Source organism: Bos indicus x Bos taurus, chromosome 3 (assembly GCF_003369695.1).
Source record: "Bos indicus x Bos taurus breed Angus x Brahman F1 hybrid chromosome 3, Bos_hybrid_MaternalHap_v2.0, whole genome shotgun sequence".
Classification (NCBI taxonomy): domain Eukaryota; kingdom Metazoa; phylum Chordata; class Mammalia; order Artiodactyla; family Bovidae; genus Bos; species Bos indicus x Bos taurus.
In genome coordinates, this window is record NC_040078.1 from 75396594 (window position 1) to 75415171 (window position 18578).

At 37.2% G+C, this 18578-nt stretch overlaps 1 protein-coding gene across 15 annotated transcripts in view; it reads right to left on the reverse strand.

Moving 5' to 3' along the window:
- LRRC7 (leucine rich repeat containing 7) overlaps nt 1–18578 on the reverse strand; it is a 622091-nt gene that overhangs the window by 236237 nt on the left and 367276 nt on the right. The window contains exon 8 of one of the 15 annotated variants that reach the window (XM_027536929.1): nt 16284–18464. The exons of the other annotated variants lie outside the window; for them this stretch is intronic. Coding sequence (XP_027392730.1) covers nt 18458–18464 — 7 coding nt within the window. The 3' untranslated portion in view covers nt 16284–18457. Of the gene's footprint in view, nt 1–16283; nt 18465–18578 lie in introns of those variants that run through there. 15 annotated transcript variants of the gene reach the window in all.

An 18578-nucleotide genomic window follows, 5' to 3' on the forward strand; every position in this document is an offset into this window, starting at 1 on the left:
TTTTGCCTTTTTCCTAAGTCTCACTTGTTATATAGTCTGTTCTTTCATTTATCCAGTGTCCTATAATTAAAGTCTTTTTCAGCTTAAATCACACAGAGTGGGCTTCCCTGATGGCTTGCAGTAAAGAATCTGCCTGCCAATTCAGGAGACACAGGTTTGATTCCTGGTTGGGAAAGAGCCCATATTCCACGGAGCAAACTAAGCCTGTGTGCTACAACTAGTGAGCCTGTGCTCTATAGACTGGGGGACACAACTACTGAAGCCCATGCTTTGCAACAAGAGAAGCTGTTGCAATGAGAAGCCTGCACACTGTAGCTAGAGAGTAGCCTCTGCTAGCAGAAACTGGAGAAAAAGCCCTGCATGATAACAAAGACCCAGCACAGCCAAAAATAAATAAATAAATACAATTTTAAAATCATACAAAGTTGGTTAAGAATCTGTTGATACTGGAACAATATTCTACATAGTATCCCCCTATGCAAACTCAAACATTTGATGACTAAAATATAACTATCTAATCACAGATGCTCCTAAGTTCCAGGTCTAAAAATTTTTTATTTTTTATTTTTTGCTGAACACTTTGGCTACATCATTTGCACTTCCAGTTTATCAGGTTGAAAACAAAGTTAGTTATCTTCCCAGACCTCCTCTATTTCTTGAGTATGAGTTGATACTACGTAAATCAGAAACCCCTAACTAATTAGTCAGAAGTCCTATGGATTCTACTCTCTCTGAAACCTGTTTCTTCTCATGTCTATATTCACCATCATAGCGCTAGTTCAAATCATTGTTTGTCCCATGAATTACTTCCTTGGGATTGTCAACTGGTTACTGTGTCCTCTATACCAATCTCCATTTAGAAGCTGCAGATGTCTTTTAAAAATGCAAAAATTATAATGATTTCAAATAAAACTTTTCTTTTGGCTTCCCTTGCCAGAACAAAGTTGCTTCCAGAATAAAAATTCACATGATACTGGCATGTTCAGAAATGCTCAGAGTTACTATTTCCAGGATATGTTCAATTGTGCTTCATGGAATGTGTAATGATGTCTAATAGTGACTCTTTTTAGTCTCTGTTCTAAACAGGAAGTGATTCTGCTAAAGAAGTTTTTAGAAACCTTTGCCAACCCTGTAAGCACCAAAGCATCACAGTATAAATTGATCCTATGAAGCATTTATTTGTTGATTTAATATTTATTAAGCATCTACTATGTATTAGGACTTATTCTACGATATAAGAATGTAGATAAAAGAAAACAGATAAAGTCTCTGCCCTATGGACCTACCATTTTAGTGGGAGAGATGTATGAGAAGGAAATAAACATAAGTATACAATACAGCTGGCATCCCAGGCTGTGCTAGTGGTAAAGAATCTTCCTGACAATGCAGGAGACCTAAGAGACATGGGTTTGATCCCTGGGTCATGAAGATCCCTTGGAGTATGGCATGGCAACCCACTCCAGTATTCTTGCCCGAGAATCACCATGGACAGAGGAGCCTGGAGGGCTACAGTCCATAGGGTCGCAGAGTCGACATGACTGAAGGGACTTAACACACATGCATACAACATACATGTGGTGAGAGTGCTATGAAGAAAGTAAAGCATTGTGAGAATGACTGAGAGTATTTGGAGAGCTGCTATTTCATATAAAATAGTCAGAGAAAGCCACTGTGTAAAGCTAACATTTTATCAAAGTTCTGAAAGACATAAAGAAATGTAGTGACATAATGTGGTAGATATATAAACACAGAATACTATACTGGATAAATCATGATTTCTGTCTTTAAGACTGTCCAGGATCAAATTTGAGCTCTGTCATTTATAAGACTTGTAACTTAGGGCAAGATATTTAGTATCCCTGTGTCTCAGTTTTCCCATAAAATTGGAACTATATGAGTATCTATATTATTGGGTTGTACCTCTTAAATAAGTTGATAGATGTAAAGTGCTGAAAGCACATGGTAAACACTCAATGACAGAAGTTACTATTTGTTTGAAAAATGTATGCTAAAACAAGTGATTGAGGTTATGAAGAAAAAATATCACACAAAACAATCCATAATTTATAAACATAATTATATCCATATTTATAGACATAAAATATTGGGGGAAGCCAAACCTTCAGTAGAAACCAAATAAGGTGAGCAGACGCATAGGAAACCACAAAAAAAATTTCATATCATTCATCCAGAAGTGAAGTGAAGTGAAGTGAAGTTGCTCAGTCATGTCTGACTCTTTGCGACCCCATGGACTGTAGCCTACCATGCTCCTCCATCCATGGGATTCTCCAGGCAAAAATACTAGAGTGGGTTGCCATTTCCTTCTCCAGGATTGAGATCTTCCCAACCCAGGGATTGAACGTGGGTCTCCTGCACTGCAGGCAGAAGCTTTACCATCTGAGCCACCAGGGAAGCTCATTCATCCAAGTATTCATCAAGTACTTACTACATTTCAAGCACCATGCCAGATAATGGACATGGAGGTAAGAAAGTTAAACATTATCTCTTCTTTTATAGAAATTTTATAGTATAACAAGAAGACGTACAGTAAAATAGAGTAATCACAGTAAAAGGTATAAATGTAATGGTATAGGACATCCAGAGAGGATACTACAGGAATATATAACCAGAATAGTGCAATAAAAAGTATACATGCCAGATAACATATAGAAAATCATCTAGACAGAACCAAACCATTTCACTACCTCACTTTTATTTTAACTTCTAATCACAGTGTAAGATACCTATAAAAGAGTACATATCAGAAGTATAATGAATTTTCATTTATTGAACTGACTCTCACATAATCAATATCAAGATGAAGAAATAAAATGCTTTCAGAATCCAAAAGCAGCAGTCTCCTTCATGCACCCTTTTAGTCATTAACTTACCTCCCAAAAGATAACCACTATTATAATTTCTGATAAATCTTGAGACAAGACTAGCTTTGCCTCATGTTGTAGCCTACATGAATTAAAACAAAAATATTTCTTGTTCCTGACTTCTTTTATTTGACAGTCATACAGAGACTTGTACCTGACTATTCATAGTAGCCTACTTGTAGCAAAAGCAGCCTGCTTAGAGCAAAACTGGGAGAAAACTTTCAACTCAAATATCCACCAAGAGGTGAAGATAAAGAAATTATGTTATATTTATACAATGTATACTTTCAGCAACAAAATTTGATAACCATTAAAATGTAGACAAATAAAACAGTAAAAGAAGTCAGACCAAAAAAGACAATATATTCTAAGATCACATTTTCATAAAATTCTGGAAAATTCAAATAAATCTGTAGTGATAGAAAGCAGAAGAGTATTTGCCTGGGTGGGGAGTGGGTAAGCAGTGTCATGAGGAAAGTTTTTTTTTGATGATGGACATGATCATTATCTTGACTGTGGTGATGATTTTGTTGATGTATATATGTCTCAAAATTAATCGAATTGTTACTTTCAATATGTGCAGTTAGATATCAATTATACTTAAATAAGGGCTTCCCAGGTGCTCTCAGGTGCAGTGATAAAAAAAAAAATCTGCCTGCCAATGCAGGAAGTACAAGAGATGCAGTTTCGATTCCCTTCATTGGGAAGATCCCCTGGAGTAGGAAATGGCAACCCAATCCAGTATTCTTGCCTGGAGAATTCCATGGACAGAGGAGCCTGGCAGGCTACAGTCCATGGGGTTACAGAGTTCGATGCGACTAAGCACACATACCACACGCACACACACAAAAATACTTAAATAAAGCTGTTTTTATTTATTTTTTAAGATTTGGATACTTTGCTAACAAATGTAAAGCTTTCCTGAACTCAATATGTATTTAAACCTACAAAAATATCATCAGATACCCTCAGAACTTCAATCCAGTTTGAGGGGACTCTACCTTGCTGAGCCATGGTAATTAAGAACAAGGGTTCTGAGTCAGGCTGCAAGGGTTAGAACCCTTCCACCTCACCTTACCAACTTTGTGACATTGGGTAAGTGATTTCTTTATGTGCCCTTACTTATAAAATAAGGATAGTACTAATATTTACTTCAGAGAATTAATATGAAGATAGTATGAGTTAATACAGGTGAACTCAATAAACATAAGCAATTATAAATTTTTTTTCTTTTCTTTTCTTTTTAAATTTTACACTATTGTATTGGTTTTGCCATATATCAAAATGAATCTGCCACAGGTATACATGTGTTCCCCATCCTGAACCCTCCTCCCTCCTCCCTCCCCATACCGTCCCTCTGGGTCATCCCAGTGTACCAGCCCCAAGCATCCAGTATTGTGTATCGAACCTGGACTGGCGACTCATTTCATATATGATATTATAGGTATTTCAGTGCCATTCTCCCAAATCATCCCACCCTCTCCCTCTCCCACAGAGTCCAAAAGACTGTTCTATACATCTCTGTCTCTTTTGCTGTCTCGTATACAGGGTTATTGTTACTGTCTTTCTAAATTCCATATATATGCGGTAGTATACTGTATTGGTGTTTTTCTTTCTGGCTTACTTCACTCTGTATAATAGGCTCCAGTTTCATCCACCTCAGTAGAACTGATTCAAATGTATTCTTTTTAATGGCTGAGTAATACTCCATTGTGTATATGTACCACTGCTTTCTTATCCATTCATCTGCTGATGGACATCTAGGTTGCTTCCATGTCCTGGCTGTTATAAACAGTGCTGCGATGAACATTGGGGTACACGTGTCTCTTTCCCTTCTGGTTTCCTCAGTGTGTATGCCCAGCAGTGGGATTGCTGGATCATAAGGCAGTTCTATTTCCAGTTTTTTAAGGAATCTCCACGCTGTTCCCCATAGTGGCTGTACTAGTTTGCATTCCCACCAACAGTGTAAGAGGGTTCCCTTTTCTCCACACCCTCTCCAGCATTTATTGCTTGTAGACTTATGGATCATAGCCATTCTGACTGGCGTGAAATGGTACCTCATAGTGGTTTTGATTTGCATTTCTCTGATAATGAGTGATGTTGAGCATCTTTTCATGTGTTTGTTAGCCATCTGTATGTCTTCTTTGGAGAAATGTCTATTTAGTTCTTTGGCCCATTTTTTGATTGGGTCATTTATTTTTCTGGAGTTGAGCTGTAGGAGTTGCTTGTATATTTTTGAGATTAGTTGTTTGTCAGTTGCTTCATTTGCTATTATTTTCTCCCATTCTGAAGGCTGTCTTTTCACCTTGCTTATAGTTTCCTTTGTTGTGCAGAAGCTTTTAAGTTTAATTAGGTCCCATTTGTTTATTTTTGCTTTTATTTCCAATATTCTGGGACGTGGGTCATAGAGGATCCTGCTGTGATGTATGTCAGAGAGTGTTTTGCCTATGTTCTCCTCTAGGAGTTTTATAGTTTCTGGTCTTACGTTTAGGTCTTTAATCCATTTTGAGTTTATTTTTGTGTATGGTGTTAGAAAGTGTTCTAGTTTCATTCTTTTACAAGTGGTTGACCAGTTTTCCCAGCACCACTTGTTAAAGAGATTGTCTTTAATCCATTGTGTATTCTTGCCTCCTTTGTCAAAGATAAGGTGTCCATATGTGCATGCATTTATCTCTGGGCTTTCTTAAAATTTTTATACTTATATATATATATATAGTTATAAAATAAGGATAGTACTTATACTTCAGAGAATTAATGTGATGATCGTATGAGTTAATATAGGTGAACTCAATAAATACTAGCAATTATACTACTTATGAGTTAAATTCTTGTGCCTATATTAGGTAAAATTAAATGTCCAGTATTCCTTGAAAAATTGACTGAATCAAACGTATTTTGCTTCCCTGGTGGCTCAGAGGTTAAAGCGTCCACCTGCAATGTGGCAGACCTGGGTTCGATGCCTGGGTCCGGAAGATTCCCCGGAGAAGGAAATGGCAACCCACTCCAGTATTCTTGCCTGGAGAATCCCAAGGACGGAGGAGCCTGGTGAACTATAGTCCATGGGGTCTTGAAGAGTCGGACACGACTGAGCGACTTCACCTTCACTTTCTATGCTGGCATACAAAACCTTATTTGAATAGGCTCTACTCTACTTTTCAAACCGTATGTTTTGCTATGCACAAGTCAATACATCCAACACAAATGAATCTCCCAGTACTTTGCATAATTTATCCATTTTTTCAGCTTTAGCACATGGGTTTCCTTGGCTAGAATACCTTTTCTACAGAACCAAAAGCTCAATAAAAGGAATCAATATATCTTTGAAATTCTCAACACATAGTACAGTACTCAATACATTATGCTGGGCAAGTTTTCCTTGATTCTAATTTTCATTCTCTTACTGAGTTTTCTGTCACTAGTATTAAATACATTTACTTCTTGTTCCTTAAGCATGGTATTAATGGAACATACCCTTTTGCTCTTCTGTTAGCATTACCAAAGGACAAAATTGGATGATAGTTTATAGATTGTCATCTCAATGTATCCACATTTATTGCTGCTTTTTAATCCTCCTTATTTCCAAGTCTTTTTTTTTTTTTTAACAATTATAGATATCCAAACCTATTGATCTAGAGAAGACTGATGAGAATTACATTCTTTTGCTTTTCCTAAAAATTTTCCAGTTTCTATTTGTTTTCCTAAAGAGTAAATTGTATATCAATTATGTATATCACAGAAATAAGTTTGATTTCAAGCATGATAAATGTAACATTAAAACATAAATTTAGAAATATCTTAAAGTAACAAATGCTTTAATATTAAAAACTGCAGTTTCTATATTTACTTACATCAAGGAATACTGAAAGCACATTGTTCAGTAATTACTATAGAAACATCTTAGGCTACTTAACTGTGTTTCACAGTAATTACTGTAGAAAAAATATAAATTTCAAAGTTTCACCAATTTTTGCAAAATCCTTCTGCAAAGCATCAACTTATAATGAAAATTACAATTCTAAACATTTGTCCTCAAGGAGAAATATAATATAGAACTGATGTATATTATGTGCTGTGTGATTAGTCGCTCAGTCATGTCCAACTCTTGCAACCCCATAGACCGTAGCCTGCCAGGCTCCTCTGTCCATGGGATTCTCCAGGCAAGAATACTGGAGTGGGTTGCCATTTGCTTCTCCAGGGGATTTTCCCCACTCAGGAATGGGTCTCTTGCATTGCAGGAAGACTCTTTACCGACTGAGCTATGAGGGAAGCCCTAATAATTAGCATAAAATTGACACAAAAATCAGTTCATTGCCTGTGGAAAAAAGAATATTATTTATATGGTAGCAAATAACATTAAAATTCTTATTACCTGAATTAAAAATATCTTTGACGTTTTCCTTACCAGGTTAATGTGCAGATAAAAAAATTACCATTGAAAGTTTTGAAAAATGTAATGTATGTTGACTGTGTGAGGTGTTGGTACCTTTACAGTCTCTTATGTTAGGAAATGCTAAAGAAGAAATCAGCTTGGTTTTAACAGGCTGGAAAGGTAAAACTGATAAAGACACTGAGCCATAAATTTAGAGGAGGAACAAAACCTTACATAATTACAAATACACTGATACTCTTACAGTCTTTGAAACTCATTGATCATCTGCTTAATTTATCATTATGAGGAATGAATGGTTAACCTGTGACATCAGAACCCAAAATATATCCTGATGTATTTTTTTAAATGAAAGACATCTTTAAATAATAGCAATTCTTGTCATATGTGATACATATCTATAATACAGAAGAGGCATTAATAGGGTATGATATTTAATCAAGTGCCTTGAAGATAATTCAATTAAGAACAACAGCATAAATAATTTGAAGTTGCTAAACGTATAATTTTTTTTTTGACTTCCCTGGTGGCTCAGATGGTAAAAGCATCTGCCTACACTGCGGGAGACCTGGGTTTGATCCCTGGGTTGGGAAGATCCCCTGGAGAAGGAAATGGCAGCCCACTCCAGTATTGTTGCCTGGAAAATCCCATGGACAGAGGAGCCTGGCAGGCTGCAGTCCATGGGGTCGCAAAGGGTCAGACACGACTGAGCAACTTCACTTTCACTTTCAAACATATAATTTAGCACTGCAGCCATGAAATTAAAAGATGCTTACTCCTTGGAAGGAAAGTTATGACCAACCTAGATAGCATATTCAAAAGCAGAGACATTACTTTGCCAACAAAGGTCCATCTAGTCAAGGCTATGGTTTTTCCAGTGGTCATGTATGGATGTGAGAGTTGGACTGTGAAGAAAGCTGAGCACCAAAGAACTGATGCTTTTGAAGTGTGGTGTTGGAGAAGACTCTTGAGAGTCCCTTGGACTGCAAGGAGATCCAACCAGTCCATTCTGAAGGAGATCAGCCCTGGGATTTCTTTGGAAGGAATGATGCTAAAGCTGAAACTCCAGTACTTTGGCCACCTCATGCGAAGAGTTGACTCATTGGAAAAGACTCTGATGCTGGGAGGGATTGGGGGCAGGAGGAGAAGGGGACGACAGAGGATGAGATGGCTGGATGGCATCACCAACTCAAATGAGTCTGAGTGAACTCCGGGAGTTGGTGATGGACAGGGAGCCCTGGCATGCTGCGGTTCATGGGGTCACAAAGAGTCGGACACGACTGAGTGACTGAACTGAACTGAACTGAACTGAAACGTATAATTTAAGCAGAGCTATAATCTGTAGGCAAAACAGTGAAGTCAGTACATTATGGAATACTAGAAAAAGAAATGGGTTTGAATTCAAGTTCTGCCACTTTCTGCTTAATTTCTGAGACCCAGTTTCCCAATTGGTTAAGAAAAGTGACAACACGTACCTTACACTGTTAAAAGGTTTAATGAATTAATGTTTGTGGATAAAGAGCCTGGTGTATCCACTAAATAAATATTAATTCCCTTTCACTGTCAATGAATACAAGACCACCTACAGTTTAAGTCAGTTTTGTCTAGATTATTGTTTTATTGGAGGGAAAGACAGACAAAGACTAAGTTGTTAAGCGTATGACTTCATCTATCTTCAGGTCTATCATAGTGCCAGCCACTCAGAAGAGACTTAAAAACGTGCATAGCACTGTGCTGAAGTACATCATATGCTTTATTTACGGAATGTTGCTCTAACATTTATTTTCTTATTTAAGTTGTTTTTAACTCCTGTCTTAAATACCAGCTCTTGTTACTCACATAATCAAAAATTTTTAGTAGCCATTTGTTAGCCAGGTCCACCTCAATCCATCTTTCTACTTTTACTTCCACTACTCATCTTAACTTATCCAACTCTCAGCAAAATTAGGACATTCCATAACTATGCTTTGTACTTTCTGACAGCCTTCATTTCCTCTGCAAATATACCACTGCTTTCTTCCCAGTAGTTGAAATATAACTTCCCCTTTAAACCCTAGGTCAAATGTTCTCAAGTACGTTCTCCTTACCTCCCAACTGGAAGTAATCTTATTTTCTCTAAGTATTGGGGGAATTACTTTTTTTTTTTCTTTCTTTTTCATTAGCTGCATACCAATTGCAAGCCACTATTTTAGCTGCTCTGGAGAGTGAATAAACAACATACACATCTTCAGGAAACCTACAATTTAGAAAAATACAAAAGTACATAAATAAATAAGACAGAGAGATAGACATGTAGGCCTGATACATTGGAAGATTAAAGGATGGATAGTAAGAAATCAATCAAGTAGGTGAAGCTAGATGAGAAAGGTCAGAATCATTGCTTCATTTAAAAGATATTTGCTAAATTTTAGAATGATGGTCTAAAATTATACTTTAGTAATTCAAATGGAAGTGACATCCATATGAAAGTGAAAGTGAAGTCGCTCAATGGTGTCTGACTCTTTGCAACCCCATGACTATAGCCTACCAGGCCTCTCCATCCATAGGATTTTCCAGGCAAGAGTACCGGAGTGGGTTGCCGTTTCCTTCTCCAGGGGATCTTCTCAAACCAGGGATAGAACCCGGGTCTCCCGCATTGCAGGCAGAGGCTTTACCCTCTGAGCCACTGTGAGCACTCAGCGACATCTATATAAGTACTCAGTAATAATCTAGTAGCTTGAATAATTGAGACTAGGAGCATGTAAATATGTTGATTTCACTGGAGGTTCTGATTAGAATAGTTCTTGCAACATTTCACAATTTCTGGATAGAGACTGCCTTTAGAATTTGTGTTGTTTTTATTACATAATAGTACTTAAACACTAAGAAGAAAATTATATAGATGAGATGGTTGGACGGCATCATTGACTCAATGGACATGAGTTTGAGTAAGTTCTGGGAGTTGGTGATGGACAGGAAAGTCTGGTATGCTGCAGTCCATGGGGTTGCAAAGTGTTGGACATGACTGAGCGACTGAACTGAACTGAACAGAAAATTATAATTCCTTCAACTGCCATATCTTCTCTGTTCATTCAACAAATCTAACTTTGGACAAAGTACTAGCTACTGGAGATGCAATGGTGAAGAAAATAAAGATGTAGTATTGTCTTCAAAGAGCTCAAGGAAACAGACCTTCAAACAACTAATTATGACAATTTTTTAACAATATTGTATTCAAAGTCCTATATGTATTTGTGGTAGAGTTATTATGGATGAGCAACCATAATTTTCACAGAGGTATTACCATTTAGGGGCTTCCCTGGTGGCTCAGCAGTAAAGAATCTGCCTGTAATGCAGAAGACATGGGTTCAATCTCTGGATCAGGAAGATTCTCCTGGAGAAGGCACTGGCAACCCACTCCAGTATTCTTGCTTGGAAAACAGTCCATGGGGTCGCAAGAGTCAGACACGACTTAACAACTGAATCACCAGCACTGACATTTGGACTGGACCTTAGTCAAGTACTATATGGAAGAAGAGCTATGCTGCTGCTAAGTTGCTTCAGTCATGTCTGACTCTGTGCGACCCCATGGACTGCAGCCCACCAGGCTCCCGGTCCCTGGGATTCTCCAGGCGAAAGTGAAAAGTGAAAGTGAAGTCTCTCAGTCGTGCCCGACTCTTCGCGACCCCATGGACTGCAGCCTACCAGGCTCCTCCGTCCATGGGATTTCCCAGGCAAGAGTACTGGAGTGGGGTGCCATTGCCTTCTCCAAAGAAGAGCTATAGTCAATCAAAAAGTGTTAATGTCTTATGTTTGGCTTTACAGATTTGTTATTAGTTGCATTTGAACATGCCTATGCCTGTTGTATGGAAAATCATTTTCAAATCAAATCATAAAGCCACAAATTGAAACCCTGATTTAAGGAGTAAACTGAAAGCAGTTTGGTTTTGTCAACTTTTTCCTATTTTCCTTATACACGTCAAGAGCAAACACTCTGATGAAAGTCCTTTGGATTTCACTTCCATAAATGCTTTTCAATTTTACTTACTTTTCTTGGCCCTATTGTCATTGTGTTCACCTTCTCTTTGCCAGATTATAGCAACTGGTCTCCCTGCTATCTGTATTCACTCTTATAATACTGTTGTAAAGGATGTTTAAAGAAACACAACTTCTAAATAGAAGCTTCTTTCCTCGAATTATTGGATGGATAAGGGAATCATGCTGTGAACTTGTTTCATGTGTTTGTGTGCATGTGTGCTAGTCATGTCTGACCCTTGTGACCCCATGGACTGTAACCTGTCAGGCTCCTCTGTCCACAGAATTTTCCAGGCAACAATATTGGAGTAGGTTGAAATTTCCTCCTCCAGGGGATCTTCCCGACCCATGGATCGAACCTGCATCTCTTGTGTCTCTTGCATTGGCAGGCAAATACTTTACCACTGAACTACCCAGGAAGCCCAAATTTGTTTCATAGTATTTCTTATTAACCCTATATGACACCAACTCCTAAGAAAAGCTTACTCTCTTATCCTTTGTAAATCTTCCTCTTATTTCTGTTATCATGTTCACCTCAAAAGTACTCTTGTACCTTTGATCATCTCCTTCTCAGTTCAGTTCAGTCTCTTCAGTCCTGTCTGACTCTTTCCAACTCCATGGACTGCAGCACACCAGGCCTCCCGGTCCATCACCAATTCCCAGAGCTTGCTCAAACTCATGTCCATCGAGTCAGTGATACCATCCAACCATCTCATCCTCTGTCGTCCCCTTCTCCTCCTGCCTTCAGTCTTGCTCAGCATCAGGGTCTTTTCCAATGAGTCAGCTCTTTGCACCAGGAGGCCAAAGTATTGGAGTTTCAGCTTCAGCATCAGTCCTTCCAATGAACACCCAGGACTGATCTCCTTTAGGATGGACTGGTTGGATCTCCTTGCAGTCTAAGGATTCTTCTCCTTGCACTCAAGGGTCTTCTCCAACACCATATTTCAAAAGCATCAATTCTTTAGTGCTCAGCTTTTTTTATGGTCCAATTCTCACATCCATACGTGACTACTGGAAAAACCATAGCTTTGACTATACAGATATATACTCTTTCTCGGTGCTGGATAAAAGTCTCACAGTGTATACTCCTGATGTGTCTTGTCCCCTCACCACTAGCTTCTACATGAAGCCTACATGAGAGTACAGTTCTTCTCTTTTGACAACTTTTCTTTAAAAGAATCTTCCAGTGGTTTATCTTTTCTCCTCTTAGTACACAGATGTGGGGGAAGAAACTAAGTGGGTAAAGGGAGAGGAAAAATACAAAACCCTCTATCTTATTCAAGTTTGTTTTAATGTCTCTTTTCCTCCCCAAACAAAAAGTATGCAGATAGTTCTCCTATGTGTCTGGACATCTCATTGAGAAATAGCAACTTCTCATGACATGAGGGTATTAGTACTGGCTTCATGCTCTTGTCTTTTCAAGACCAGAGTTTCTGTTTTGCAGCTGGTTGATACCCGTTATTACTCTAACAAAAGCAAATAGGCCACACCAACATTCATGTGCTGGATTTGTCCTGCCCAATCTGGGCTACATCAGGGGACCCTGAGACTGTGGCTTTGGAACTGAGTTCTAGTCCTTACCTGAAATGACTGCAGAAGGACTCTAACTAGGACTGAGCAAAAGTCTCTCTTTGCCTCCTTAGGTCACACTATACCACAAGGTCCTTTAGAGGGTGAGCTGCGGCAAATTCATGTCTAGCCTCCCTGGCAATGAAGCCAGGGTTTCTGTGGATGAAGTTCTCTTGATAGGGCCTTGGGAAACCAGAACTTGGTTGCTATGCTCTGAGGCTCTGATATTTATTCATCTGGTTCTTGGACTGAAGTCAGTCAAGACATTAAACCTGAAAATCTTTGTCAGGCTCTCTTACTTGGTTACTTCTTTGTTTCTGAGCTTGCCCTTCTAGTACACCCAAGTGGTGGGCTATTTCGGTCAGCACTTCAGTCTTTTTATTTCATCAGCTATACCATTAATCTTATTATTTTTCTAATACTAGTAGTCTAGCAGGGTAGGCCTTCTCAGCTAATAGGGTGGAGCTTCAAAATAGATTCAGAGAATGTGCCAGTAGCCTTCTCTTCCTGAAGAAAGAACTTTATTTATGACTTGAATGGTTTTATAATGAACACAAATTCATAAACCAACCCTGCATACTTAAAAAATTGTAGTTTCAGTATCAGTGTGACCAAACACAATGTCCCAAGTGGTTTTGCAAGGAAAATACAGCTTGTTTTAGATTCACTTTTCCCCTTTACATCTTAACAGCAGATGTCAGTCTGTCCTGATGTACTGCCTTTCTTCTAAGATATTGTGTTCTTTGGACAAGTGATTTTAATCCAAGAAGCCAACAAGTTTGTGATATCTCTAGAGTAGTAACCACAAGTAGGAAGTACAATATTTACAAATGCCCATTACAAACCTTTAAAGAGGGGAGGAAATAGTTCAAAATTTAGTCTTCAATAAATTTAATTAAAATATCTTGACTTTTTTTTCCTACTTTCATGTTATTGTACACTTCTGACTCCTTTACTCTGATTGAACTCTCTTTCCATGCCATCCTGTCTCACACACTTGGTTCCCTTGTAGCCCTCACACGTTGGACAGGTTCACACAACACCCCTCTCATACGTCTTGTTTTTGTCATAGTCATAACCTTTTGAGAAGTGAAATACCTCTGTTCTGTTTGTCTCACAACAGAAACCTCAAAATATGATGCTGAGTGAAAGAAGTCAGACATAAAACATTACATATTGTGTGATTCCATTTACATGGAATGTTGAGAAAAGACAAATTTATACAGACAGAAAACAGAATGGTGGTTGCCATAGGGCTGGAGTGAAAACTGAGATCAGATGGAAGCTTGACTGGGAATGCCACATGGGACTTTGGAAAGTGACAGAAATGTTGAAAACTGCATTGTGGTGATGATTACACAGCTCTATAAATTTACCCAAAATCATTCACTTGTGCACTTTGGTGGGTAGATTTTATGTTGTATAACATACACCTCAATAAAGCTGTTAAAAAAATACACTGAGTGGCTTTTGCTCTCTGCTGCCTTAGTGAAGAAGTTGCCTATAAATCTTTACAAATTTTATCCCATAACTCACAAATTCATCATTCCTCAACTTTAAGCCCTTTCATTGAAACCTCAGCATTACCCACAAATGAAGTCCAACCGCGGCACATGGGCCCTTCATGAGATCTTCTCTATCTACTTCCTGGCTATTCCTCCCTCACACATGTGATTTTGCATGTTTAATTCCTTGTGCCATGTTTCCTCTTTAAGCAAACCACTCCTTCTGGCCACTTGTTATTGATTGATTCACATTTATTGTTCAAAAGACTCTTTGAGCTTCACCTCTTTTGTACGTTTTTACCTGGACTTTGCTAATAGGATTAAGCATTACTCTGTACTATTTCTGTTCATCACGTTTCTATAATCCTATGCAAATGCTGCATAGCATGTAATGCTTTACTTGCCTATATTCCTTACCAAGACATGATCTGCCTAATTGCAGGGGCTCTATTGACTTGGTGTCTCTGATGTTAATCACAGTGCTTGGCCAATGTTTACTGAGCTGGACTGAATTAAAGGTTTGCATTCTCTCCAAAATTTGCCCAAGCACAAGAAATGACTGAGTTCTGTTTTAAATGGTATCTAGTCCCATCCTTATGCATCATATAGCTGCAACCAAAGCAGTTGTATGTGTTGAGTGAGGGGTACGGGGAATTACTGGATTTACAGAAGATTTTACTTCACTAAGATTTTGAACAACTGTGCAGTTTCCACACCCTCAGGCTCTTCTAACCTCTTCTGTCCTGAACCTGTTACTTTTACTATAATGACATCAAGATGCTATATCTTTGCCCTATTAATATTTTTTAGTTTTATGCTAATAAATACACATAGACTATCGGTCTTTACCTAATTTATATTGTTTGCTGTGGCAGAAGCAACTACCAGAAAGTAAAACTGACAACACCTAATATAAATTTGCTATGTTTTATGACTAAAAATTTGTAAAATAATCGTATTATTTGGTGACAAAATTTGAAGAAGGAAATGGCAACCCACTCCAATATTCTTGCCTGGAGAATCCCATGGCCAGAGGAGCCTGATGGGCTATAGTCCATGGGGTCACAAAGAGTTGGACATGACCGAGTAGTGACTAACATACTTTTAGATCTGCCAGCTTTGTTCCAGAGAAAGTTGACTTGATTTAAAATAGAATGCAAAATGGCAGAAATCTTAGTTGGTAAAATTTGATGTTAAAAAAAAAAAAAAAGGAATGGGAGAGTATATTAAATTCTTAATACACATGCAGGAACCTGTAATTTCTGAGAAACATAAGGAGATGTATTCTATTTTCTAAGATACTGCTGCTGCTGTTTAGCTACTAAGTCATGTTCAACTCTTCTGCGACCCCATGGACTGTAGCCCACCAGGATCACCTGTCCATGGGATTTCCCAGGCAAGAATACTGGAGTGGGGTGCCATTTTCTTCTCTGGGGATCTTCCTGACTCAGAAATCAAATCTGCATTGGCAGGTGGATTCATTACCACTGAACCAGCAAGGAAGGCCTTACACACTGCTAAGAGCCATTAAAAATTGACTTCTCTTCATGAAATGTCAATAAGATGTCGAAAGGCAATTCAATATGTTGCTCACATGATGGCCCAGGTTCCCAGGAGGGATACTTATCTTACAATGTGGGAAGGGGTTCTGCTGTACAATACTTGGTATCCTAGACAATGGGTAAGCATGTATTGTGTTCCCTTCTTCTTAAGAATTATTTTTCATTTCAATTATTATTGTATATTTAGTTAAATTCTGGTTTAATATGCATATCCCACCACCCATGAAAATGTAATCAACTGAATATATTTCTAAATGTTAGGTCAATGAGATTACTATGATTTAAATAATAATAAATGCCTATGAATGCATCTTTTTAATAATTTATCTAGTTTAAATAATATATATCGAGGCTAAAAAATATGTAACTTTATAAAACGAATACATTTAATAGTTTTGTTAAATTGACACGTGATTCCTCTTAGCATAAAAGATTAGAGTGCCATAAACATTGTCAAGGAATTTACAATCAGTTCTACTTGTTGGAACACTATAGTGATGTAGCATTAACGGTGGACAAAAATGAATCAAATATCATATTCAATGGTATATAATTTAATTTTTTACTTCTGCAATCGCTTCTACTGATATAGTTTTAAACCATTCCAACTAGACAAGAATTATTTGTTACTTGTTAATGTCTTTTCATTAAGAGAACTTTCTTTTATTCTATACATATAAGCTCTCAATTGTATTTAATACAGTATCATAAGATCAGAAATGCAGCATGGTTCAGCCAAATAATTATCCAACAGAACTACTGCATGTTGTTGCAGAGTTTAACTGCACTTCTGTAAGACTTCTCAAATTTAACAATAGAAAATTCAGTTCTACTTGGAACATGACAGAGGCAGAAATATTTCTTAAATACTTTAATGCTATTTTCATGCAGAATGTTTTAAATAATCTTTAAAATGGTATGTGAAGGACATGGTAGGAGAATATTATAAAACTACACTAAAATAGCACAATTTGTTCTAAAGCAGAGTCAGACATTTATGTTCTTAGGAAAGCAATATACGTTTCGAAATACAGTTTCTAGAGATATGTGCAGTATATGTGTAAATGACAGAAGTCAATGAGTATATGCCACACAGCTGACAACAATGTTGTACAAACTCAATTAAGTAGGTTTATGAAACTTTACGTAAGACCTTTACAAGTACACATGGAAGAATCCATATTTACACAATTTGAACTAAAAGAACAACATCCACTTTCAAATATATACGTACTTTTTACAAAAGGCTATACATTTAGGGTCATTATTTTATAAATTCACATAGTTAAAATGCATTAAAAACAGAATAGAAATATTCAGAAAAGTACATTTCAACTCCATAGTGTAGATTTTATAAAAAGTGACAATTTGTAATTTCCTAAGAAAATAAAATAGAAGCAAATGACAATAAAAAATAAAAACACTATTAAACTCAATGTATCTATACTTCTTATATTTGGTTTATGAAAAGAACCTTCAAACTATATTCGATCAAGCAATAGTTCCAATAGAACTGGTATAAATTCTTTGTATCTTGCCTTGTTCCAAAAAGAAGTGAAGACCAGGTGAAGAATGAATATGTGGTACTGTACCAAGATGAAGATCTCTGGATGCTGAATTTCAAACTCTTCAAAATTTCACTATGAAATATATCCTACTCTTTGAAGTCAAATGTATAAAATGTTAAAAGCAAATACACCCATTATGTCAATCGTTATTTATTTTGCAAAGACATCATTACAGAGATTCATTTTATATGCAAATTGAAAAGTTATATGTCATTGAACTGCATAGATAAAGCTAATGTGGTTAATTAACAAATGTGTTTTATAGCTACAAAATAACTGTTTCACATTAAATTACATAAAATGTAAGAAAACATAAAACCAGTCAATCACTGATCTTTTATATTTTGATAAGGGCCATCTGGGAATAGTTATTTACTTTGCAAAGTAAGTTCACAACAGAACATAACTAGGGGGTATGACAGATAAACTGGGCAACCCTATTCAGCCTCTGAAGTATAAAAATGACTAGAGAAATTCTCTTGTTTACTGCTTTAGGATGCCTTTTAAATGATGGTTTATTTTGATCTATTCAAAAATATTTATACAAAAATTATATGTGACAGCAGCTTTATATCAACTAAGTGAAATAAACTGGACAAAAATATGTGTTAATGTTTTTTCTAAGACTGATAAAATTTCATATTAATTGGAAATTAAGGCAACTGAACACACTTGGGAAAAATTCAGGTTGCTTTATATTAGCCAGAAATGTCATTGTTAAATTTTAACAAAGACCAAACATTTTGCATCACACTAGGCAGTAAGAAGGCAGCCCCCATCAGCAGGTAGCACACCAAAAATGTTTGGTTTCATAATACAGTTTGGGAGAACTACCTCTACAAAGTCTATTCGTGCTGATGCTCCTGATGCTGCCATTTCTGGAGCCCGAAAAGCTGCTGCCTCCACATCCTCTGTTGTAGGTGTCACTGTATAGTCTCAGGCGATTGGGCAAGGGGCACACTCTGGATCTTCAGATGCTAAGATGAGAAAAATCAATTTCAATGCCCAAAAGATGGAATTCCTAATGCAGAAGGTGACTAAAATAGCTATTTCAATTGGTCTATATTACAGGGAGGTGAAATGTTTGCTTG